At 40.0% G+C, this 26,042-nt stretch overlaps 3 protein-coding genes across 3 annotated transcripts in view; all 3 read left to right on the top strand.

Annotated features, from left to right (window-relative positions):
• The window catches only part of LOC115178195 (zinc finger protein 658B-like), a 1,063,446-nt gene that overhangs the window by 839,567 nt on the left and 197,837 nt on the right, over window positions 1-26,042 (top strand). The gene's annotated exons all lie outside the window — the stretch shown is intronic.
• LOC115178201 (zinc finger protein 2 homolog) lies at window positions 54-6,438 on the top strand. The gene is made up of 2 exons (XM_029739295.1): window positions 54-709; window positions 5,157-6,438. Exons 1-2 carry the CDS (start codon window positions 364-366, stop codon window positions 6,329-6,331), a joined length of 1,521 nt encoding a protein of 506 aa, XP_029595155.1. The 5' UTR covers window positions 54-363; the 3' UTR covers window positions 6,332-6,438.
• Window positions 13,496-24,882, top strand: LOC115178220 (gastrula zinc finger protein XlCGF17.1). The gene is made up of 2 exons (XM_029739317.1): window positions 13,496-13,760; window positions 23,498-24,882. Exons 1-2 carry the CDS (start codon window positions 13,535-13,537, stop codon window positions 24,274-24,276), a joined length of 1,005 nt encoding a protein of 334 aa, XP_029595177.1. The 5' UTR covers window positions 13,496-13,534; the 3' UTR covers window positions 24,277-24,882.

Genomic DNA, 26,042 nt, shown 5'->3' with positions numbered 1-26,042 from the left:
TGCATCGTTACAAGTTAAGTTTTTTTAGAGGGGGGGGGGGTCGTTTTCAGGTCTTCTGGGCGGGTTTTGAGTGGTCATTATTATAGATAGAAATAGACCTGGCAACCACAACAGCAGCTAGTCAGCCACCATTGTTCAGCAACCTCGGTAGCTTGCTAACAAACAGCAGAAACATGGAGCCCTTTAGAGACTATCGGTGATTATTAGCCATTTTGTTTTCAACTCACTTTCGTCGTATCTACCAGTTACCCCATTTAATAGCATATTTACGTTGTTGTCAGTCAGCTAGCTGGATGGTTAAATTACCACTAGGCTAGTCGCTAACGGTAACTAGCTAACGTTAGCTCGATAACATCCCCGACTATGAGTTCCCTAAACTACTCCCTCCCTGCTAAAGAAGAGGAGGTCGGATGGATGGAGACAGAAACTCTCGTGAAAGAGGAGAAGGAAGAGGAGGATGTCACAGTAAAACAAGAAGTAGAGGGTGAGGCTGTTACAGTGAAAGAAGAGGAAGACGCGTTTAGAGTGAAAGACGAGAAGGATGTTACCGTGAAAGAAGAGGAGGAAGAGAAACAAGACGATGCGGTTTTTGGAGTGAAAGAGGAGGCGGCGATGACAGTGAAGGTAGAGGAAGACGTTTTTAGAGTGAAAGAGGAGGAGATGACTGTCTCGTTGGAGGAAGAGGAGACTGGAGATCTCATTAACACCAGTGAGTACTGTCTCAAAAACGGCTAAAAACGTTGAATATGTGTGTTTTTTTAAGGGGAATTGTACTGAAATTGTACAGTTGCATATGTTGTTATGTACTGTGGGGATTGTTAAAGTTACAAATACTGGGGACCACCAAAAAAACGTAACGGATTAAATGCATTCTAACATTAAATATAGAGTCCTGGACAGAGTCTGCTACATATGTAGATGGAGTGGAACATCATAGAGTCCAGGACAGAGTCAATTCTGAATTCAACTAAGGATAACCGTTGAAGGTGGCTTACCTCTTAGCCAGCTAAGTTTCTATGGCAACAAATCCTTCAACTCAAATCTTCTCCCAGGCAGGTTAAGGGCCAATCAGGAGGCAGGCTAACTCCACTTTATCCTGACTCAAGTGTATGAGCTGCGAGTTAGCCTATTCCAGCAGGGCAACGGAAGCACTTCTTACCAAAAAATCACCTCACTCTTCATGTTGAATGAATTAGTCTGTCAATTTGAACTAAGCAAGCTTCTAAATCGATCATTTTACATATTTCCTAGGTTACTGTAGGCTATCTGACCAATCAGGGGGCAGGCTAACTCCACTTTATCCTGAATCAAACATCTGAGCTGTGAGTTGTGGACCAATCAAATCAAGTTCCCTCCGTCTCAGGCAATTTCAGCCAGGACAGCATAGAAATATATTTGGGTATCGCAGATTGTTCTGGCCATTCTCACATATAAACTTCATTGGGAGGAAATGGTGTTTGACATGGTTTTTGGGTAGTTCCAAGAAATGGGTGCCTTTTTGGACATGCTAACTTTTAAGTAATAAACTTTAAAATGAATCCTACATGATTCCACACCAGGATAGAAGCCATGTGTAGTAGTGATTCTACACCAGGATAGAAGCCATGTATAGTAGTGATTCCACACCAGGATAGAAGCCATGTGTAGTAGTGATTCCACACCAGGATAGAAGCCATGTGTAGTAGTGATTCTACACCAGGGTAGAAGCCATGGGTTAATAATGTCTAGTAGAGATTCCACACCAGGGTAGAAGCCATGTGTAGTAGAGATTCCACACCAGGCTAGAAGCCATGTCTAGTAGTGATTCCACACCAGGATAGAAGCCATGTGTAGTAGTGATTCTACACCAGGATAGAAGCCATGTGTAGTAGTGATTCCACACCAGGATAGAAGCCATGTGTAGTAGTGATTCCACACCAGGATAGAAGCCATGTGTAGTAGTGATTCTACACCAGGATAGAAGCCATGTGTAGTAGTGATTCTACACCAGGATAGAAGCCATGTGTAGTAGTGATTCCACACCAGGATAGAAGCCATGGGTTAAAAATGTATTGTAGAGATTCCACACCAGGGTAGAAGCCATGTGTAGTAGTGATTCCACACCAGGATAGAAGCCATGTGTAGTAGTGATTCCACACCAGGATAGAAGCCATGTGTAGTAGTGATTCCACACCAGGATAGAAGCCATGTGTAGTAGAGATTCCACACCAGGGTAGAAGCCATGTGTAGTAGTGATTCCACACCAGGATAGAAGCCATGTGTAGTAGTGATTCCACACCAGGATAGAAGCCATGTGTAGTAGTGATTCCACACCAGGATAGAAGCCATGTCTAGTAGAGATTCTACACCAGGATAGAAGCCATGTGTAGTAGTGATTCCACACCAGGATAGAAGCCATGTGTAGTAGAGATTCCACACCAGGGTAGAAGCCATGTGTAGTAGAGATTCTACACCAGGATAGAAGCCATGTGTAGTAGAGATTCTACACCAGGGTAGAAGCCATGTGTAGTAGTGATTCCACACCAGGGTAGAAGCCATGTCTAGTAGAGATTCCACACCAGGATAGAAGCCATGTGTAGTAGTGATTCCACACCAGGATAGAAGCCATGTGTAGTAGTGATTCCACACCAGGATAGCCCAACATGTTGGGGGCATCTCAGATTGTTTTGGTCATTCTCAGATAAAAACGTAATTGGGAGGAAGGATGTATGACATGTTTTTTACATTTGTATCACAAACAGTTGTTGAGAAAATCAGGATGAAAGTGGCCATTTTAGACCTCTACATGCCTCCTGTCAGACCCCATGACCTCTGACCCCTACATGATACAGACAACATCTAGTCATTATACTGTCAGACCCCATGACCTCTGACCCCTACATGATACAGACAACATCTAGTCATTATACTGTCAGACCCCATGACCTCTGAACCCTACATGATACAGACAACATCTAGTCATTATACTGTCAGACCCCATGACCTCTGACCCCTACATGATACAGACAACATCTAGTCATTATACTGTCAGACCCCATGACCTCTGAACCCTACATGATACAGACATCATCTAGTCATTATACTGTCAGACCCCATGACCTCTGAACCCTACATGATACAGACATCATCTAGTCATTATACTGTCAGACCCCATGACCTCTGACCCCTACATGATACACACATCATCTAGTCATTATACTGTCAGACCCCATGACCTCTGACCCCTACATGATACAGACAACATCTAGTCATTATACTGTCAGACCCCATGACCTCTGACCCCTACATGATACAGACATCATCTAGGTGTCGTTATACTCCCTATAGTGTGCTCTAACATATGGAGTATGTCTTGATTCCGAAATACATATTGTCATGTTAATTTATTCAGCATTCAAATATTCATGTTATCTCAAAAGTCCTCTTTTTTTTATTTGGTTCATTTGAAGGCATATTGTTTGTCACAGTGTATTCCACAAATAGGCCTACTTCACATGCCCGGAGTGGGCTCTCTTGTTCATTTTGAAGCTGTGCTTCATTTTATGAGCTTCACCAACACAGTGAATGTGAAAATGCATTAAGAAAAGGGACCTCTCTCTGTTGACGATTGCACATTCAGCAAATCACCAAGGAGGGATGTGATTGGTTAATGACCTACAATGTACATTTCCATGTGTAAAATGGGTGATATCTTCAGAGAGTGCCCACTCTGGAAATGTGACCTGCTTGAAAAATATTTAGTTGAAAAAAACAAAATCTAAAAAGAAGCTAAATCATAATTTTCAGATCTTTTTAATGTTGAATAAATGAATGAATGTTCATATTTCAAAGCTCACTATAAGGCAACTAGATTCAGCCGCAGGACAATTTTATTTTTTATTTTTTTTCTTGAGGGGAAGGTCAGGGTGCCGGAACTTAATTACAAAGAATTTGTTGACTGCAAGAAGCCCAAACAAATCTAATGTTTGACTAGAACATAATAATTTCAAACCTTGCTTACATCACGTCGTGTCTCTCTATTATGCGTGTGAATACTTAGGAACAGATTTCTTAAATTACAATCACTTGGAGCTGATTTTTCTGGTGTTTTTTTTGTCTTATGTCCAACAATAAAACAATTCTATCTATATTTATTATTATTATTATTATTTATTTATTTTCTCTGAAAGCTTGGTTGGGACAAATAAAAACACCCGTGGGCCAAATTTGGTCCACTGGCCGACAGTTGGGGAACCCTGCTATAACTAGCGTAAGACACCGAGATGTTGTCCGTATCATGAACGGTTCACAGATCATAGGGTCTTAAAGGAAGCATGTATAGGTCTCCCAATTAAGTTTCTATGTGAGAATTGCCAGAACAATCTGAGATACCCAACATATATTTTGGGGGTTTGTCCCGGCGCGGAATTGTCCTCTCGCAAAGATTGCTTAACATCTTCCGCTTCGTATGAACAATATTTGAGGCAGTGGACTGATGAAATGATAGGGTTGCTTTGTCTTACCTTGCTTCAAGGGGCTGGGTTACCAGAGCTACATCCAGGAAGAGAAGCGCTTCAAGGGAGGGGCCGTAGAGCTAGCCGGCAAATAAGCAGGGGGAGGCGGGAGGTACACCGGGCCACTGGAGAGTCAGAGGGTAATCCGATGGGTATTCCAGAGAGAGAGGTATGGCGAGGGAAATCCCAAATAAATACATTCCCAAGGCAATAATCCAGAGCTGGGTCTGGGAACCAGGAGGCCAGCAATCAGAGGAAGAATCTAAACAGGTAGAAGTGATCAAAGCAGCGCAGTCCAGACTCAGACGTTGGCAAACAGCCAATTAGCAAGCTTGCTAGCACTATTAAACCAAGGTTGTAAAAGTCACAAAACTCCCTTAGGCTTAAAAGTTGACAAAAACAACAGGCCGAAAAGTAGACAAAAACAAACAGAAGAAGATGAATCAAAGCTAACAGGTAAACACTGTTAACTAAACAGGTACCAGGCATACGCGGCAGTCAAACACGACGCCAGCAGATGTTCTCGTTTACCCGCATAACACCCTACCATGACTACTGCCATCCTACCACTACCAGGACTGTTTCACAACCATAAATACTTTAAGCACACATTTCTTCAGTAAATCTAATTTTTGAGTTAAATAATATGTTTGTCTTTGGCAGGAGAGAGAACGGACTTTCATTCTGACAGTGGGAAGAGTCCTTCAGAGGAACCAGAGACATCCCACCCAGCAAGACGACACTGCTGCTCCCAGTGTGGAAAGAGTTTAACTCAGTTAGGGAACTTGAAAATACATGAACGAATACACACAGGAGAAAAGCCTTACCAATGCTCCCATTGCGGGAAGAGTTTTACCCAGTCAGGGTACTTGAGAACTCATATGAGAATACACACAAGAGAGAAACCCTACCAATGCTCCCAATGTGGAAAGAGTTTTACCCAGTCAGGGCACTTGAAAGAACATAAGAGAACACACACAGGGGAGAAGCCTTACCAATGCTCCCAATGTGGGAAGCGGTTTACCCTGTCAGGACACCTAAAAGTGCATGAAAGAACACACACAGGTGAGAAGCATTTAGCAAGACCACACCACTGTTCCCACTGTGGAAAACATTTTACTCAGTTAGGGAACTTAAAAATACATGAACGAATACACACAGGAGAAAAGCCTTACCAATGCTCCCATTGTGGGAAGAGTTTTACCCAGTCAGGGTACTTGAGAACCCATACGAGAATACACACAAGAGAGAAACCCTACAAATGCTCCCAGTGTGGAAAGAGTTTTACCCAGTCAGGACACTTGAAAGAACATAAGAGAACGCACACAGGGGAGAATCCTTACCAATGTTCCCAGTGTGGGAAGCGTTTTACCCTGTCAAGTCACCTAAAAGTGCATGAAAGAACACACACAGGGGAGAAGCCTTACAAATGCGCCCAGTGTGGAAAGAGCTTTACCACATTAGTTCAATTGAAAGAACACAAACATAAACACACAGGGGAGAAGCCTTTCCACTGCTCCCAGTGTAGAACAAGTTTTACACAATCAGGAGGCCTAAAAATACACATGAGAATGCACACAAAAGAGAAACCCTACCAATGCGCCCAGTGTGGAAAGCGTTTTGCCCGGTCAGGGCACATGAAAGAACATAAGAGAACACACACCGGGGAGAAGCCTTACCAATGCTCCCAGTGTGGGAAGAGTTTTACCCTGTCAGGGCACTTAAAAGTGCATGAAAGAACACACACAGGGGAGAAGCCCTACCAATGCTCTCTGTGTGGAAAATGTTTTACCACATCACAGAATCTTAAAGTACATGAGAGAATGCACACAAGATAGAATCCTTACCACTACTTCCAGTGTGGACATTGATATTTTACATCACATGAAGAGGGAGTGGTTACAAAATTGATTGGACAACACCTAGTAAGCAATACTATACACATTAAAAAGCGAAATACTGTAGATATGTTATTATAAAATTAAACTCAAAGCTAGAAGCATCAGAGCTCCTAGAAAGGTAGTTCTACCCTTAAATATGACTGGGCAAAGCCATATTAAAGGTTAGAACTAATATGGCTTTGCAGTCATATTTAAGGTTAGAGCTAATATGGCTTTGCAGTCATATTTAAGGTTAGAGCTAATATGGCTTTGCCCAGTCATATTTAAGGTTAGAGCTAATATGGCTTTGCAGTCATATTTAAGGTTAGAGCTAATATGGCTTTGCCGAGTCATATTTAAGGTTAGCGCTAATATGGCTTTGCCCAGTCATATTTAAGGTTAGAACTACCTTTCTAGGACTTCTGATGCTTCTAGCTTTGAGTTTAATTTTATAATAACATATCTACAGTATTTCACTTTTTAATGTGTATAGTATTTCTTACTAGGTGTTGTCCAACCAATTTTGTAACCACTCCCTCTTCAAATTAGAGCTGATTGGGAAAAGCTGTTCAAAAGAGAACAATGTATTAACATTTCTTTGTACTCCCTGACAAAGGCCATGCAGCTGAAACGCATCTGATTTTTAAAACTTTGTTTCTATTGAACATGCCATACAAATAAAGTCATTTTAATTAATTAGATGAAGAGTGCCTTGGTCCTCCTCTCTTTTTCATGACCAATTTACCCCTTTCACCAAAGAGTACCTTCTGTCTACCAAAATCTACTATGGTCTACCTTAGGAGTGCTTCCCTTCCTCCTCTTTTTTTCTACAAGGAAATTAATCATTTGAAATGAATTCCTTAGGCCCTAATCTATGGATTTCACATGACTGAGGATACAGATATGCATCTGTTGGTCACAACTGCCTTAAAAAAAAAGGGTAGGGTGTGGATCAGAAAACCAGTCAGTATCTGGTGTGACCACCATTTGCCTCATGGGGTGCGACACATTCCTTCGCATGGAGTGCTGGATATTGGCAGGAACTGGAACACACTCTCGTACAAGTCGATCCAGAGCATTCCAAACATGCTCAATGGGTGACATGACTGGTGAGTATGCAGGCCATGGAATAACTGGGACATTTTCGGCTTCAAGGAATTGTGTACAGATCTTTGCAGCAAGGGGCTGTGCATTATCATGCTGAAGCATGATGTGGTGGCTGAAACATGAGGTGATGGCTGAAAGGAGCCTCTTGTCCACACAATTTGCTTAATAGAAGGAAGTTGAAATGATTTATACTTTTACTTTTGATTAATTAAGCATATTTACAACCAAATACTTTTAGACTTTTACTCAAGTAGTATTTTAATGGGTGTCTTCCACTTTTACTTGACTTATCTAATCAAGGTATATTAATGTTACATTTTTCATTCATATTTTTACAAAATAATAATAATTCCACCGACTTTACAGAGTATTTTATCTAGATAGTTGCCAAAAAATGACAATTCAATCCATTTTAATCCCACTTTGTAACACAATAATATGTGAAGAAATCCAAGGCGGGTGTAGACATTCTATAGGCAATGTTCTAAAGACTCCAGCCAACCAAAAGCCATAGACTGTTCTCTCTGCTTCTGCACAGCAAGCGGTACAGGAGCATCAAGTCTGACAACAACAGGCTCCTGAACCAACACAATCTCACAATCAATTCGTGCAAATATGTACAAAAAAGAATTTCCGTAGGTTTTGTGCGTTTTTTATGTGGCTTAATTCGTGTGAAAATACCAAAAAAAATTTGCAACTCAATTCGTAGGAAAATACATAGGTTTTTGTGAGACTTAATTTATAGAAAAATACATGGGGGGGTGGGGCAAACTTCGGAACAAACATTTGAAAGTTATTGGAGCAATGCATTTTGGGTAATGGGGTTCTACACTGCCTTTTTTTTGTCCCACATTTATTTATATAAAAAAACAAACGTGTTAACAATCCAATATTGTTAATCAACCAGGTTGTCACTGAAATACTTATAATTTAATAGTAGCCTTCTGTTTTTTGTTTTTTATTAAAGCCAATGCTGTTCTCTATGCTTGTTTTCGCTTAATACTTTGGGATTCTGGTGCTGTCAGATTTCATGAGGGTTGCCAGATTGGAGTAAAAAACTGTTTTTGTCAGTTTTTTGTATGGTATTGATGAAAGTGTTTGGTTGGGGAATAGAGATACATTTTCATGATGGTATATTAATTTATCAATAAATGTGGAGAAATAGAAGACCTGCAAAATAAATATGTTTTTTTTAATTCTCCTGGTGCAACTGCATGGTATTTAGAACTAAAAATGAGTCTGGACTATGATCAATTAAACCATGTCTATAATGAGTCTGGACTATGATCAATTAAACCATGTCTATAATGAGTCTGGACTATGATCAATTAAACCATGTCTATAATGAGTCTGGACTATGATCAATTAAACCATATCTATAACGAGTTTGGACTATGATCAATTAAACCATGTCAATAATGAGTCTGGACTATGATCAATTAAACCATGTCTATAATGAGTCTGGACTATGATCAATTAAACCATGTCTATAACGAGTCTGGACTATGATCAATTAAACCATGTCTATAATGAGTCTGGACTATGATCAATTAATACATATCTATAACGAGTCTGGGCTATGATCAATTAAACCATGTCTATAATGAGTCTGGACTATGATAAATTAATACATGTCTATAACGAGTCTGGACTATGATCAATTAAACCAAATCTATAACGAGTCTGGACGATGATCAATGAAGCCATATCAACGCAGTTAAACATGTAAAATCCTGAATTATGTTGGTTTACACTCATGGCTTTTCCTAGGTTGTTTCATGATGATTATTACTGTTGTGTGAATTATGTTATATTCTTAGGCTATTGTAACAAGGCATATGACAGCATTGTAGGCCTACTGCCTCTGCCCAGAGGAATACTAGGCTTTCATGGCAACGGCCATTGGCGCTCACTTTGCCACGTATGAGCCCTGGTTAGAGTCCCTGTTGCAGCTTTCACTTTCTTCCGCTACATTGGTGGCAGCGTTAGGATCACATCCAGCTCACCTCTAGTTATGTGATCTAGTGGTGGGAAGCATTCTGTTTTTCAACATTGTGTTGGGTGTAATTACATTGATGTATCTAGTGATCAATGGATAAGCAACAATGGGTTGTGACGGATAGAAGTAGTCACTACAGGTGTGATCAAACCTTACATCCAAGTTGCCTGAAGCTGAATGGAAAGTGCAATGCCCTGACCAGTAATTCAGAAGGAAATCCTCTGCGACTGTCTAATTTACATAAGTTAACTTACCAGTGTGGACCCAAAACAAAACACATTCTACACATTTACAATGTGTTGTTACAACCATGGTGTTCTGTTGTTACTGAAACTTATATCTAATAACCTGACATTGATCTACATCACATGGGTAGACAAATAATGTAAGAGTGTAATGCAGATCAAACACAACTATCCTTTTTAAAGATGCAAACCAGTAATATGAATCACTGTTGACCATCCTGTTCCCATCTAATGAGATGGATGGAATATTTACTACGGCCTACAATCAAGGCCTTTCCTGTTCCCATCTAATGAGATGGATGGAATATTTACTACGGCCTAGAATCAAGGCCTTTTAAAGCCATGAAGGACGAAGCTGGGCCCCTCTTGGTTTTCATTGGCGAATACTGAACTCAAGTTAGGGGTTGTAAGTCAGACTCTCCTATACCACTTTGCCCAGCATGTTATACCCCAGAGGTTGTAAATAAACTATTATTAAGGTGATGGAACTTCTATAGGGCTGTAAACCCCATATCCAAATGTCCTCAGACTGAGAATTTCTCACCACTTATTTAGAGAGCAATTTCCATTTTATACACAGCGAGTGTCCATTTATTTACACTAGTTTTTTGATTATTTATTGCTTTCTTCAGTGGAAATACAGAATATTTATACAAATGCCAAATATACCAAAAGCTAAATCAAGCATAGATTTACAACTATTTAACCACGTTAATCATTACTGAAACATGCAAACTACAAACATTTAACCAGTTAAAGATAATGAATACATGACAACTTGATACAAATATTTAATAAAAAATGATTCAGACGAAAGTCTAGTTGGCACACATTGGGGTATCTGCATTGACCCTTCCATATTATATTTTTCACTGTCTCTATGCACACATTGGGGTACCGGGCCATCCAAAACCGATCTCGCCCAGTCTTTTCCCAGAAGAATACTTCAAATATAGGCTACTTAAAGTTCATGAGAGAACACACATACTGCTCCCAGCGTGTAAAGGAATATATCACATCAAATACATACTGCTTGTACACTTGTCTCATATTTTGAACTGAGAAATTGCGCTTTCTGTTTATGCCACATGACATCAAATTGTATAAAGTGGACTCAAAAATACATGTATGTTTTTTTTTCAACATGAACTGAATATGGAATATATCAGTTTTGATGTATCCACTCTGTGACTAAATCAGCATTTTCAAACTCTGCCTGTGTGGGTGTGTGTGTGTGTGTTTGCTTATGTCATTCCTTGAGCACTACAGATAATCAAGCGCAATCTGCTATTTTCTCAATTGTTTATATTTGTGTTGATGGATCACTCAAATTATTTGTATTTTACAGAGTGTGATTTTGAGGAAATAGTATGTTTATATTTTACAGAGTGTGGCTTTAAAGGGGCAATCTGGGATTGCTACATCCAATTTCAAACTTTAAAAATAATGATATACACTCATGGATTATTGGAGAATATAACTTATACATGCCTCATGGGCTTAGTTCAACTGTTGTACCCCATCAGAACCCAAATATAACTTATACATGCCTCATGGGCTTAGTTCAACTGTTGTACCCCATCAGAACCTAACTATAACTTATACATGCCTCATGGGCTTAGTTCAACTGTCGTACCCCATCAGAACCCAACTATAACTTATACATGCCTCATGGGCTTAGTTCAACTGTTGTACCCCATCAGAACCCAACTATAACTTATACATGCCTCATGGGCTTAGTTCAACTGTCGTACCCCATCAGAACCCAACTATAACTTATACGTGCCTCATGGGCTTAGTTCAACTGTTGTACCCCATCAGAACCTAACTATAACTTATACATGCCTCATGGGCTTAGTTCAACTGTTGTACCCCATCAGAACCCAACTATAACGTATACATGCCTCATGGGCTTAGTTCAACTGTTGTACCCCATCAGAACCCAACTATAACTTATACATGCCTCATGGGCTTAGTTCAACTGTTGTACCCCATCAGAACCTAACTATAACTTATACATGCCTCATGGGCTTAGTTCAACTGTTGTACCCCATCAGAACCTAACTATAACTTATACGTGCCTCATGGGCTTAGTTCAACTGTTGTACCCCATCAGAACCTAACTATAACTTATACGTGCCTCATGGGCTTAGTTCAACTGTCGTACCCCATCAGAACCCAACTATAACTTATACGTGCCTCATGGGCTTAGTTCAACTGTCGTACCCCATCAGAACCCAACTATAACTTATACGTGCCTCATGGGCTTAGTTCAACTGTCGTACCCCATCAGAACCCAACTATAACTTATACATGCCTCATGGGCTTAGTTCAACTGTTGTACCCCATCAGAACCCAACTATAACTTATACATGCCTCATGGGCTTAGTTCAACTGTTGTACCCCATCAGAACCCAACTATAACTTATACATGCCTCATGGGCTTAGTTCAACTGTTGTACCCCATCAGAACCCAACCATAACTTATACATGCCTCATGGGCTTAGTTCAACTGTCGTACCCCATCAGAACCCAACCATAACTTATACATGCCTCATGGGCTTAGTTCAACTGTCGTACCCCATCAGAACCCAACTATAACTTATACATGCCTCATGGGCTTAGTTCAACTGTTGTACCCCATCAGAACCTAACTATAACTTATACATGCCTCATGGGCTTAGTTCAACTGTTGTACCCCATCAGAACCCAACTATAACTTATACATGCCTCATGGGCTTAGTTCAACTGTTGTACCCCATCAGAACCCAACTATAACTTATACATGCCTCATGGGCTTAGTTCAACTGTTGTACCCCATCAGAACCCAACCATAACTTATACATGCCTCATGGGCTTAGTTCAACTGCCGTACCCCATCAAAACATAAAAGCCTGTTTATACCTCGTTGTTTGTAAACAATCAAACACTGTATATTCTCACAGCTTAGTTAAAACTATAAACTCTTTTTTTTTACCAAAACAGTGGCGGGGTAGCGGCTTGTTATTGTTTGAACTGCAGATTGCCCCTGTAAAGTAATAAAATGCTCTCATCGAGATTAAAACTCTGGAGGTGAAAACATAACAAACAACAACAACAGATAATTGTTTAACACATTATCTTTTCATAAAAGGATTTATTAATTATGTACATATTCATATTCAGCTTCTACATCTGTGTAGAGGTACTTAGAAGTAAGAGAAAACATATCTGGTTATTTTCCAATTATTTTTTTGTGACGTTCGCCAGAATTGTTCATTTCATTAAACTGCGTTAGCCACTCCAGTCAGCAGATGGCGACGTGTCTTTCAGGTGATGCTTCTTGGTGACGTGTATCCTAGTGGACGGGACGTGATGCTTCTTCAACAACAACACGGCTACTGATTCAACCACCTCGCTAGCTTGCAAGCAAACATAAAACCTAAACATTGAAGCTCTTTCGACCATTTGTGTTTATATGAATCTCAGTGTTTTAAACACAATTCTCTTTACGTATACATTACTTAACTTACATGCAATTTGCTTGTTAACTTAAATAGCACATTTGTTAAATTCATACTGATTTTAGCACTAGGCTAGTTGCTAATGCTAGCTAACTAGCTAGCTAACATCCCGACCATGAGTTCACTAAGCTACTCTCCTCCTGCTAAAGAAGAGGTCTGCTGGTCGGAGAAAGAGGTTCTGGGGCTGAACATTGTCGTGAAAGAAGAAGAGGAGAATATTACAGTGAAAGAAGAGGAAGAAGCTTTCAGAATAAAACAGGAGGAAGAGGAGGATGTTACAGTGAAAGAAGAGAAATACACTTTTGTAATGAAAGAGGAAGAGGGGATAGAGGCTGTCACAGTGGAAGAGGAGGTAGAAGCTTTCAGAATGATAAAGGAGGAAGAGGCCATAACATTGAAAGAGGAAGAGGATTTAGTGAAAAAAGAGGAAGAGGAGGCTCTCTCAATAAAAGAGGGGGAGGAAGATGTTTTGGGAGTGACAGAGGAGGAGGAAGATGGAGAGGAGGAAGAGACTGAAGATCCGATTAACACCAGTGAGTATTGTCTTAAAAACGGGACACAAACTATGTTGTTGTTAAACTAATGTGTGGTTTTAAAGGGGCATTCTACTGAAGTTATACACTTGAATATGTTGTTCAGTACTGTAGGATTTGTTAAAGGAGAAGATGGCCATTAATACATGCGTGTTTTGTTTAACTAAATTCTGTGGCCAGTAGCCCAGGCCATTGATTCTAGGAGAATTATAAAAGCCCAATGAGCTTAGTTCAACTGTCGTACCCCAGGGGTAGGCCTATTTACTTTTGAGTCATTTAGCAGACACTCTTAACCAGAGAGACTTACAGTATTGAGTCATTTAGCAGACGCTCTTATCCAGAGAGACTCACAGAAATAGCCAAATTCACTAATTTGAAGTGGTGTCCACATACTTTTGTATAAACAGTATATCTTATATTAATTCTGACCATTTTGAAGAAACGTTATACTGCCTACGGCGTCTCAAGATGGACAAACAGTACTATTGCAGTTTTAAGTACTATTAATTGGAGTAGCCTATGTGAGCACACTCGTTAGGTTCGCCAGCCGAACCGAAGCATGCGGAAGGCTTTTGGGGCAGCAGGTAGCCTAGTGGTTAGAGTGTTGGGCCAGTAATCGAAAGGTTGCTAGATCTAATCCCCGAGCTGACAAGATACAAATCTGTCGTTCTGCCCCTGAACAAGGCAGTTAACCCACTGTTCCTAGGCCGTCATTGAAAATAAGAATTTGTTATTGACTGACTAGCTTAGTTAAATATATATATATATATTTTTTTTTTTTAATTGGCAGGCCTTCGATATTAACGCTTTGTCCGCTTGCCTGGCACAAGTTTTTTTTTTAAATAGTCAGACAACAGAGGAACTAGATAGCCAATTCAAATCATCTAGTTAACTATTTAGCTATTAACTATTTAGCTATTAGCATCAAATACAACACGTGTAGACCTTAGTGAAATGCTTACTTACAAGCCCCTAACCAACAATGCTTACTTACAATACATTGACATGTATTAATGTCAACTGCTTGTCCCCACAGTCCTAAAATAATTTTACCACCTGCACTCGTGTTTAACCGCATATTGGCCGACACGTAGCAGTCGATACAGGTGCACAGTTGTTGAAACCAAAGGCTGCCGACTCCGGTTGGAAAACCGTCTCTCAACAACTCAACGTTGACTTCTTCTCTATTCAATACAGGCCATGTAATTCTGACAAGTTACCAAAATATTCCTAGAAAAGCCTAATTGACAACCAGGGGTAGGAAAAAAGCACCTAATTGTCATACCTGTGTAAAAGTTCCCTTAATGAAAATGACTCAAATGAAAAATACTAGTGAAATAAACCAAAAAGTATTTGGTTTTAAATATACTTAAGCATCAAAGGTAAAAGTATAAATCATTTAAAATTCCTTATATTAAATCTACCTACATGTACATATTACATCAACTAACCGGTGGCCCCACACATTGACTCTGTACCAGTACCCCCTGTATATAGTCTCCACATTGACTCTGTACCAGTACCTCCTGTATATAGCCTACACATTGACTCTGTACTGGTACCCCCTGTATATAGCCTACACATTGACTCTGTGCCAGTACCCCCTGTATATAGCCTCCAAATTAACTCTGTACCGGTACCCCCTGTATATAGTCTCCACATTGACTCTGTACCGGTACCCCCTGTATATAGTCTCCACATTGACTCTGTACCAGTACCCCCTGTATATAGCCTCTACATTGACTCTGTACCGGTGCCCCCTGTATATAGTTTCCACATTGACTCTGTACCGGTGCCCCCCTGTATATAGTCTCCACATTGACTCTGTACTGGTACCCCCTGTATATAATCTCCACATTGACTCTGTACCGGTACCCCCTGTATATAGCCTCCACATTGACTCTGTACTGGTACCCCCTGTATATAGCCTCCACATTGACTCTGTACTGGTACCCCCTGTATATAGCCTCCACATTGACTCTGTACCGGTACCCCCTGTATACAGCCTCCACATTGACTCTGTACCGGTACCCCCTGTATATAGCCTCCACATTGACTCTGTACCGGTACCCCCTGTATAAAGTCTCACTATTGTTATTTTACTGCTGCTCTTTAACTACTTGTTACTTTTATTTCTTATTCTTATTTGTAATTTTGAAATTGCATTGTTGGTTAGGGACTTGTAAGTAAGCATTTCACTGTAAGGTCTACACCTGTTTTATTCGGCGCTTGTGACTAATACAATTTGATTTGATTTATATTAAGCTAACCAGATTGGAAGATTTGTGTTTTTAATTTTTTATTTACGGATAGCCAGGGGCACACTCCTACACTCAGACATCATTTACAAATGATGCGCTTGTGTTTAGTGAGTCCGCCAGATCAGAGGCCATAGAGATGACCAGGGCTGTTCTCTTGAAAAGTGTGTTTTCACGTCTTTCTAAGCATTCAAAATGTCACGAGTACTTTTGGGTGTCATAAAAAGTACTCTATTTTCTTTAGCAATGCATTAAAGTAAAAGTTGTAAAAAAATATATAAATTGTAAAGTACAGTTCCTCCCAAAAAATGACTTAAAGTACTACTTTAACATATTTTTACTTAAGTAAAAATGACAAGTAACTCAAATGCTGTCAAGATCTCCCCAGCAGTAAGCATGCCCCTGTTTTAACCTACAAATAGATCAATATCTGTGTAAACACAGACATTTATGTCCCACCTTAGCCATTTGATCCCTGGTTCATTGAGTGAGGGAATTATTTTATAAGACATCAAAAGTATTTGGTTGTAATTGTAATGTTGCAGGGTGGTCAACCATCCTTCAGGAGAGATACTGGGTCACAACACCATGGTGAAACTACTTCAATCAGGTGTGTTAGTTAGAGGTCGACCGATTAGGATTTTTCAACGCCGATACCGATTGTTGGAGGACCAAAAAAAGCCCATACCGATTAATCGGATGATTTTTATATATATATATTTGTAATAATGACAATTACAACAATACTGAATGAACAATGAACACTTTTATTTTAACTTAATATAATACATCAATAAAATCTATTTAGTCTCAAATAAATAATGAAACATGTTCAATTTGGTTTAAATAATGCAAAAACAGTTTAGGAGAAGAAAGTAAAAGTGCAATATGTGCCATGTAAAAAAGCTACCGTTTAAGTTCCTTGCTCAGAACATGAGAACATATGAAAGCTGGTGGTTCCTTTTAACACGAGTCTTCAATATTCCCAGGTAAGAAGTTTTAGGTTGTAGTTATTATAGGAATTATAGGACTATTTCTCTCTATACGATTTGTATTTCATATACCTTTGACTATTGGATGTTCAAATAGGTACTTTAGTATAGCCAGCCTAATCTCGGGAGTTGATTTGCTTGAAGTCATAAACAGCGCAATGCTTGAAGCATTGCGAAGAGCTGCTGGCAAACGCAGTAAAGTGCTGTTTGAATGAATGCTTACGAGCCTGCTGCTGCCTACCACCACTCAGTCAGACTGCTCTATCAAATCATAGACTTCATTATAATATAATAACACACAGAAATACGAGCCTTAGGTCATTAATATGGTCAAATCCGGAAACTATCATTTCGAAAACAAAACGTTTATTCTTTCTTTCAGTGAAATACGGAACCGTTCCGTATTTTATCTAACGGTTGGCATCCCTAAGTCTAAATATTCCTGTTACATTGCACAACCTTCAATGTTATGTCATAATCACGTAAAATTCTGGAAAATTAGTTCGCAACGAGCCAGGCGGCCCAAACTGTTGCATTTGCCCTGACTCTGCGTGCAATGAATACAAGAGAAGTGACACAATTTCCCTAATTTAATATTGCCTGCTAACATGAATTTTTTTAAACTAAATATGCAGGTTTAAAAATATATACTTCTGTGTATTGATTTTAAGAAAGGCATTGATGTTTATGGTTAGGTACATTCGTGCAACGATTGTGCTTTTTTGGCAAATGCACTTTTGTTAAATCATCCCCGTTTGGTGAAGTTGGCTGTCTTTGTTAGGAAGAAATAGTCTTCACACAGTTCGCAACGAGCCAGGCTGCCCAAACTGCTGCATATACCCTGACTCTCTGTTGCACAGAACGCAAGAGAAGTGACACAATTTCCCTAGTTAAAAGAAATTCATGTTAGCAGGCAATATTAACTAAATATGCAGGTTTAAAAATATATACTTGTGTATTGATTTTAAGAAAGGCGTTGATGTTTATGGTTAGGTACACATTGGTGCAACGACAGTGCTTTTTTCGCGAATGCGCTTGTTAACCTCTTACATCTAGACGTTCCGCTAGCGGAACACCTTCTCCAATATCCAATGATGGGCGTGGCGCGAAATACAAACTCCTCTAAAATCCGAAAACTTCCATTTTTCAAACATATGACTATTTCACAGCATTTTAAAGACAAGACTCTCGTTAATCTAACCACACTGTCCGATTTCAAAAAGGCTTTACAGCGAAAGCAAAACATTAGATTATGTCAGCAGAGTACCCAGCCAGAAATAATCAGACACCCATTTTTCAAGCTAGCATATAATGTCACAAAAAACAAAACCACAGCTAAATGCAGCACTAACCTTTGATGATCTTCATCAGATGACAACCCTAGGACATTATGTTATACAATGCATGCATGTTTTGTTCAATCAAGTTCATATTTATATCAAAAACCAGCTTTTTTACATTAGCATGTGACGTTCAGAACTAGCATACCCCCCGCAAACTTCCGGTGAATTTACTAAATTACTCACGATAAACGTTCACAAAAAACATAACAATTATTTTAAGAATTATAGATACAGAACTCCTCTATGCACTCGATATGTCCGATTTAAAAATAGCTTTTCGGTGAAAGCACATTTTGCAATATTCTCAGTAGATAGCCCAGCCATCACGGCTAGCCATTTAGACACCGACCAAGTTTAGCCTTGACCAAAGTCAGATTTACTATAAGAAAAATTGTATTACCTTTGCTGTCTTCGTCAGAATGCACTCCCAGGACTTCTACTTCAATAACAAATGTTGGTTTGGTCCCAAATAATCCATAGTTATATCCAAACAGCGGCGTTTTGTTCGTGCGTTCAAGACACTATCCGAATGGTAAAGAAGGGTTACGAGCACGACGCATTTCGTGACAAAAAAATTCTAAATATTCCATTACCGTACTTCGAAGCATGTCAACCGCTGTTTAAAATCAGCGGTTGACATGCTAATTTTTATGCTAATTTTCTCGTAAAAAAGCGATAATATTCCGACCGGGAGTCGTTGTATCCGTTCAAAGACGATAGAATAAAAACATGGTGTCGTCTCGTGCACGAGCATGAGTCCCATTGTCCGCTGATCGGCCACTTGCCAAAAGCGCAAATGTGTTTCAGCCTGGGGATGCCTCGATATCATTCAGCTTTTTCCCGGGCTCTGAGAGCCTATGGGAGCCGTAGGAAGTGTCACGTTACAGCAAAGATCCTCAGTCTTCAATAAACAGAGACAAGAAGAACAAGATCTTGTCAGAGAGGGCACTTCCTGTAAGGAATCTTCTCAGGTTTTTGCCTGCCATATGAGTTCTGTTATACTCACAGACACCATTCAAACAGTTTTAGAAACTTGAGTGTTTTCTATCCAAAGCTAATAATTATATGCATATTCTAGTTTCTGGGCAGGAGTAATAATCAGATTAAATCGGGTACGTTTTTTATCCGGCCGTGAAAATACTGCCCCCTATCCATAACAGGTTAACTTCTTTTGGCTCAAATCCCGTTAACGGGATCGATTTGACAACAGCCAGTGAAATTGCAGGGCGCCAAATTCAAACAACAGAAATCTCATAATTAAAATTCCTCAAACATACAAGTATTATACACCATTTTAAAGATAAACTTCTTGTTAATCCAACCACAGTGTCCGATTTCAAAAAGGCTTTACGGCGAAAGCATACCATGCGATTATGTTAGGTCAGCGCCTAGTCACAAAAAAACACAGCCATTTTCCAGCCAAAGAGAGGAGTCACAAAAAGCAGAAATAGAGAAAATTAATCACTAACCTTTGATCTTCATCAGATGGCACTCATAGGACTTCATGTTACACAATACATGTATGTTTTCTTCGATAAAGTTCATATTTATATCCCAAAATCTCAGTTTCCATTGGCGCGTTATGTTCAGTAATGTTTTGCCTTCAAAACATCCGGTGAATTTGCAGAGAGCCACATCAATTTATAGAAATACTCATCATAAACTTTGATGAAAGATACAAGTGTTATACATAGGATTAGATCAAAAAAGCTTTACGGCGAAAGCACACCATGCGATAATCTGAGTACAGCACTCAGCCACCAAAACAAACCATACAGATACCCGCCAAATTGTGGAGTCAACAAAAGTCAGAAATAGCGTTATAAATATTCACTTACCTTTGATGATCTTCATCGGAATGCACTCCCAGGGAACCCAGTTCCACAATAAATGTTCGTTTTGTTCAATATAGTTCATCTTTATGTCTAAATTCTTCCTTTTTGTTTGCGCGTTTAGTTCACTAATCCAAATGCACAAAGCGTGGGCACTAAGTCCAGACGAAAAGTAAAAAAATTACAGTTCATAGAAACATGTCAGACGATGTATATAATCAATATTTTGGATGTTTTTATCATAAATCTTCAATAATATTCCAACTGGACAATTCCTTTGTCATTAGAAAGGAAAGGGAACGGAGCTCGTGCTCACGGCTGCGTGCGATAAACAACTCATAGCTTTCAGCTGAGGCACTTACTGTGAGTGGTCTTATTCTCTCCCCTTTCACAATAGAAGCCTGAAACAACTTTCTAAAGACTGTTGACATCTAGTGGAAGCCTCAGGAAGTGCAATCTGACCCCATTTACACTGTATATTGGATAGGCAATCACTTGAAAAACTACAAACCTCAGATTTCCCACTTCCTGGTTGGATTTTCTCAGGTTTTCACCTGCCATATGAGTTCTGTTATACTCACAGACATCATTCAAACAGTTTTAGAAACTTCAGAGTGTTTTCCATCCAAATCTACTAATAATATGCATATCCTAGCTTCTGGGCCTGAGTAGCAGGCAGTTTATTCTGGGCACGCTTTTCATCCGGACGTGAAAATCCTGCCCCCTTGCATAACAGGTTAAGAACAAATTCTTATTGACAATGACGGCCTACCAAAAGGCAAAATGCCTCCTGCGGGGACGGGGGCTGGGATTAAAATAAATACAATATAAATAGGACAAAACACACATCACAACAAGAGAGACAACACTACATAAAGAGAGACCTAAAACAACAACATAGCAAGGCAGCAACACATGGCAATACAACATGGTAGCAGCACAAAACATGGTACAAACATTATTGAGCACAGTCAACAGCACAAAGGTCAAGGAGGTAGAGACAACAATACATCACACAAAGCAGCCACAACTGTCAGTAAGAGTGTCCATGATTGAGTCTTTGAATGAAGAGATTGAGATAAAACTGTCCAGTTTGAGTGTTTGTTGCAGCTCGTTCCAGTCGCTAGCTGCAGCGAACTGAAAAGAGGAGCGTCCCAGGGATGTGTATGCTTTGGGGACCTTTACCAGAATGTGACTGGCAGAACGGGTGTTGTATGTGGAGAATGAGGGCTGCAGTAGATATCTCAGATAGGGGGGAGGGAGGCCTAAGAGGGTTTTATAAATAAGCATCAACCAGTGGGTCTTTTGACGGGTATACAGAGATGACCAGTTTACAGAGGCGTATAGAGTCCAGTGATGTGTCCTATAAGGAGCATTGGTGGCAAATCTGATGGCCGAATGGTAAAGAAATCTAGCCGCTTGAGAGCACCCTTCCTGACGACCTATAAATTATGGCTCCGTAATCTAGCAAACCAAGTCTAGATTTATCTTTAGCCTGCAGCTTTGATATGTGCTGAGAGAAGGACAGTGGGCCGTCTAGCCATACTCCCAAGTACTTGTCTGAGGTGACTACCTCAAGCTCTAAACCCTCAGAGGTAGTAATAACACCTGTGGGAAGAGGGGCATTCTTCTTACCAAACCACATGACCTTTGTTTTGGAGGTGTTCAGAACAAGGTTAAGGGTAGAGAAAGCTTGTTGGACACTAAGAAAGCTTTGTTGTAGAGCGTTTAACACAAAATCCGGGGAGGGGCCAGCTGAGTATAAGACTGTATCATCTGCATATAAATGGATGAGAGAGCTTCCAACTGCCTGAGCTATGTTGTTGATGTAAATTGAGAAGAGCATGAGGCCTAGGATTGAGCCTTGGGGTACTTCCTTGGTGACAGGCAGTGGCTGAGACAGCAGATTTTCTGACTTTATACACTGCACTATTTGAGAGAGGTAGTTAGCAGAGATACCAATGCTCCTTTGCCGGCCCACAAGAAGGGAATGGTCTACCGTATCAAAAGCTTTGGCCAAGTCAATAAAAATAGCAGCACAATAATGTGAAGTAAAACTGGGTGATGTTCTGGGTGAGTATGCAGGCCATGGAAGAACTGGGACATTTTCAGCTTCCAGGAATTGTGTATAGATCCTTGCGACATTGAGCTGTGCATTTTCATGCATTCAAATTGCCATCGATAAAATTCAGTTTTTGTTGGTTGTCCGTAGCTTATGCCTGCCCATACCATAACCCCAACGCCACCATGGGGCACTCGGTTCACAACGTTGACATCAGCAAACCACTCGCCCAAATGACGTCAAACACGTGGTCTGTGGTTGTGAGGCCTGTTGGACGTACTGCCAAGTTCTCTACAACTATGTTGGAGGTGGCTTATGGTAGAGAAATTAACACTCAATTCTCTGGTAACAGCTCTGGTGGATATTCCTGCAGTAAGCATGCCAATTCCACTCCCCCTCAAAACTTCAGACATTTGTGGTATTGTGTTGTGACAAAACTGCACATTTTAGAGTAGCTTTTTATTGTCCCCATCACACCTGTGAGGTGGATGGATTATTTTGGCAAAGTAGAAATGCTCACTAACAGGGATGTAAACAAATTTGTGCGCGACATTTGAGAGAAATAAGCTTTTTGTGCGTATGGAACATTTCTGGGCTCTTTTTATTTTTAGCTCATGAAACATGGAACCAACACTACATGTTGCGTTTATATGTTAGTTGCGTTGAATTAAGATGCATGTGTGTTAATCTGAGTAAATAGAGTTAGAATGTTAGAATGTTAGAATGTAGAATGTTAGAATGTTAAATACAATTCTATGGCAAAGCAGTTCATACCTGGTGCTTTTCTCCACGTGAATGTTTTAAAAGTGTCTAATATTTTTTTTTGGGGGGGGGGTGATAATTTTTTGTCTGCTGATAGTTGCTTCAGGGGTATAGGATCAGTCCAACGGTTGTTTAATTCAGATTTATATAGATTTTCATAGACGCTTTTAAAATTGTCATTAATATGTATCCTATACTGACTAGTCTATTTATCCATTAGGTCTAATACATGTATCCTATACTGACTAGTCCATTTATCCATTAGGTCTAATACATGTATCCTATACTGACTAGTATATTTATCCATTAGGTATAATATATGCATAACAACACTAAGTTTAATAGTGTTTTTATTGGTCTACAAAGCACTACAGTCACTCTGTGATGGCAAGCTCTAGTCTACATTAAACCTCATAGGAAGACAGTGTTATTATGGGGAGGTTTCATTCAGGTCTCTCTGTTTAACTAAACTCTCTGTTTGTCTTCAGCAGGGGAGAGACCAGACACACACTCTCACTGTGACAGCTTGAAGAGTGCTTCAGGGGAACCAGACCCAGAGACGTCCAAACCAGAACGACGACGACACTGCTCTCAGTGTGGAAAGAGTTTTAGCTTGTTTGGGAACCTGAAACGACATGAGAGGACACACACAAAGGAGAGACCCTACCAATGCATTCAGTGTGGAAAGAATTTTAATTCATCAGAATATATGAAAAAACATGAAAAAATACACTCTAAGCCTTACCACTGCTCCCAGTGTGAAAGAAGTTTTACCCAACGGGGGGACCTGAAATCACATGAGAGGACACACACAGGAGAGAAGCCTTACCACTGCTCACAGTGTAAAAGGAATTTTTTCTCATCGGGGTCCTTGAAAAGACATGAGGGGACACACTCTGTGGAAAAACCTTTCCACTGTTCTCATTGTGAAAAGAGTTTTAGGAATTTATGGAACCTGAAAGAACATGAGCAAAGACACACAATGGAGAAGCCTTTCCACTGCTCCCACTGTGGAATTACATTTACGTGGTTTCAACAACTTAAAGAGCATGAAAGAATCCACATCGTAGAGAAAAGTTATCAGTGCCTCCGATGTGGAAAGATATTTATGCAGTTAGGGGACCTGAAAGTCCATGAGGTAACACACACAGGGGAGAAGCCTTACCAATGCTCCCAGTGTGGAAAGAGATATAGTACCTCACATGGACTTAAAATTCATCAGAAAACACACATTGTCCTCCCACAATTGTCTCATATTTTTGACTGAGAATGTGTTTTTGTTTATGCTACATGAAATCTAATTATAGAAAGTGGACTCAAAAATACATTTGTATGATTTATTTTAATTTTAAAATATAACTTCAATATGGAGTGAGTAAGTGTATGGCTTTCCCAGATTTCTATGACGTATAATTAATTACAATATGAGTGAAATCGTTTTCCAAAAAATGGTAATTAAGTATGTTAAAAGGTAGCTTTTCTGTGTTGGAATGGTGTGCGTATCCCAACTACAGAATGTTGTGGGCGTATACAAGTCATTAAAGGGATACTTTATGATTTTGACAATGAGGCCCTTTATCTACCTTACCAGAGTCAGATGAACTACTGGATTCCATTTTTATGTGTCTGTGTCCAGTATGGGGGAAGTTTGAGGTAGTTTTGTGAGTCAGTGCTAACTAGATGAAATAGCTGAATCAACTCATTTTAAGGGGTAATCTTGCATACACTATATATACAAAATGATGTTGCATATCTTAATTCATATTCCCACTATTGATGAATAATATGTGTAATTATGTAGGCACTTCAACAGTTGTTCCATCCCTGAGCCCAATGTGACTAAATAAATAAAAGAGGAGACTTGATGAGTGAATGTGTATTTTGTTATTTTTTTGGTATTTAACCTTTTATTTAACTAGGCGAGTCAGTTAAGAACAATGACGGCCTACACCTGCCAAACCCGGATGACGCTGGGCCAATTGTGCGACGCCCAATGGGACTCCCAATCATGGCCGGTTGTGATACAGTCTGGAATCGAACCAGGGTGTCTGTAGTGACGCCTCAAGCACTGAGATACAGTGTCTTAGACCACTGTGATACAACCTGGAATGGAACCAGGTACTGTAGAGATGCAGTGTCTTAGACCACTGTGATACAGCCTGGAATTGAACCAGGGTGTCTGTAGAGATGCAGTGTCTCAGACCGCTGTGATACTGCCTGGAATGGAACTAGGTACTGTAGAGACGCAGTGTCTCCGACCGCTGTGATAAAGCCTGGAATGGAACCAGTTACTGTAGAGATGCATTGTCTCAGACCACTGTGATACAGCCTGGAATCGAACCAGGGTATGTAGTGACAGCTCTCGCTGCCGCCACTTGGGAGCCACTCGATGACAGAAGTGAGTCGTTTTTAGTTCAGTTACCTTTGCTTGCTTGGGTACAGGAACAATGGTGTCCAGACAAACACCTTTATAGCGTCCTCAGAGCATGTGCAGACCAGCTGGTTGGGGAGGTGAGGCATCGGTGTGGTTTTCCCTTTATAATCTCTTCCACATACATCTCATGTCTGAGCCGTTTTGTCCCTTACGGAGCTCATAGCTGGTCTGTTTTATACTCGTCCATGTTTGCAGGCATTTTTACCGTGGTTAAATGGGGTGGTTCGTCCTTTCAGTTGACAGGATAAATCCTGACTTGACTTTTACCGTGGTTAAATGGGGTGGTTCATCCTTTCAGTTGACAGGATAAGTCCTGACTTGACTTTTACCATGGTTATGGGGTGGTTCGTCCCTTCAGTTGACAGGATAAGTCCTGACTTGACTTTTACCGTTGTTAAATGGGGTGGTTCGTCCTTTCAGTTGACAGGATAAGTGGATAATGTGATGTCATTATCTGGTGTATGAATGAGAGTTATGTGATGTCATTATCTGGTGTATGACGGAGTTATGGGATGTCATTATCTGGTGTATGACAGCGTTATGTGATGTCATTAAATGGTGTATGACAGAGTTATGTGATGTCATTATCTGGTGTATGA

The sequence above is a fragment of the Salmo trutta genome, chromosome 38, assembly GCF_901001165.1.
Source record: "Salmo trutta chromosome 38, fSalTru1.1, whole genome shotgun sequence".
In the NCBI taxonomy this organism is placed as follows: Eukaryota; Metazoa; Chordata; class Actinopteri; order Salmoniformes; family Salmonidae; genus Salmo; species Salmo trutta.
Note: the sequence above shows the minus strand (reverse complement) of the source record. Positions and strands in the feature narration are given on the sequence as shown.

What these genes read in the sequence shown, in the direction of transcription:
- LOC115178220 (XM_029739317.1), top strand. Translation starts at nt 13,535, where the DNA reads ATGAAAGAGGAAGAGGGGATAGAGGCTGTCACAGTGGAAGAGGAGGTA. An exon ending in TGAAGATCCGATTAACACCA is followed by an intron (nt 13,761 to 23,497) that starts GTGAGTATTGTC and finishes GTTTGTCTTCAG; the next exon opens with CAGGGGAGAGACCAGACACA.
- LOC115178201 (XM_029739295.1), top strand. Translation starts at nt 364, where the DNA reads ATGAGTTCCCTAAACTACTCCCTCCCTGCTAAAGAAGAGGAGGTCGGA. An exon ending in TGGAGATCTCATTAACACCA is followed by an intron (nt 710 to 5,156) that starts GTGAGTACTGTC and finishes TGTCTTTGGCAG; the next exon opens with GAGAGAGAACGGACTTTCAT.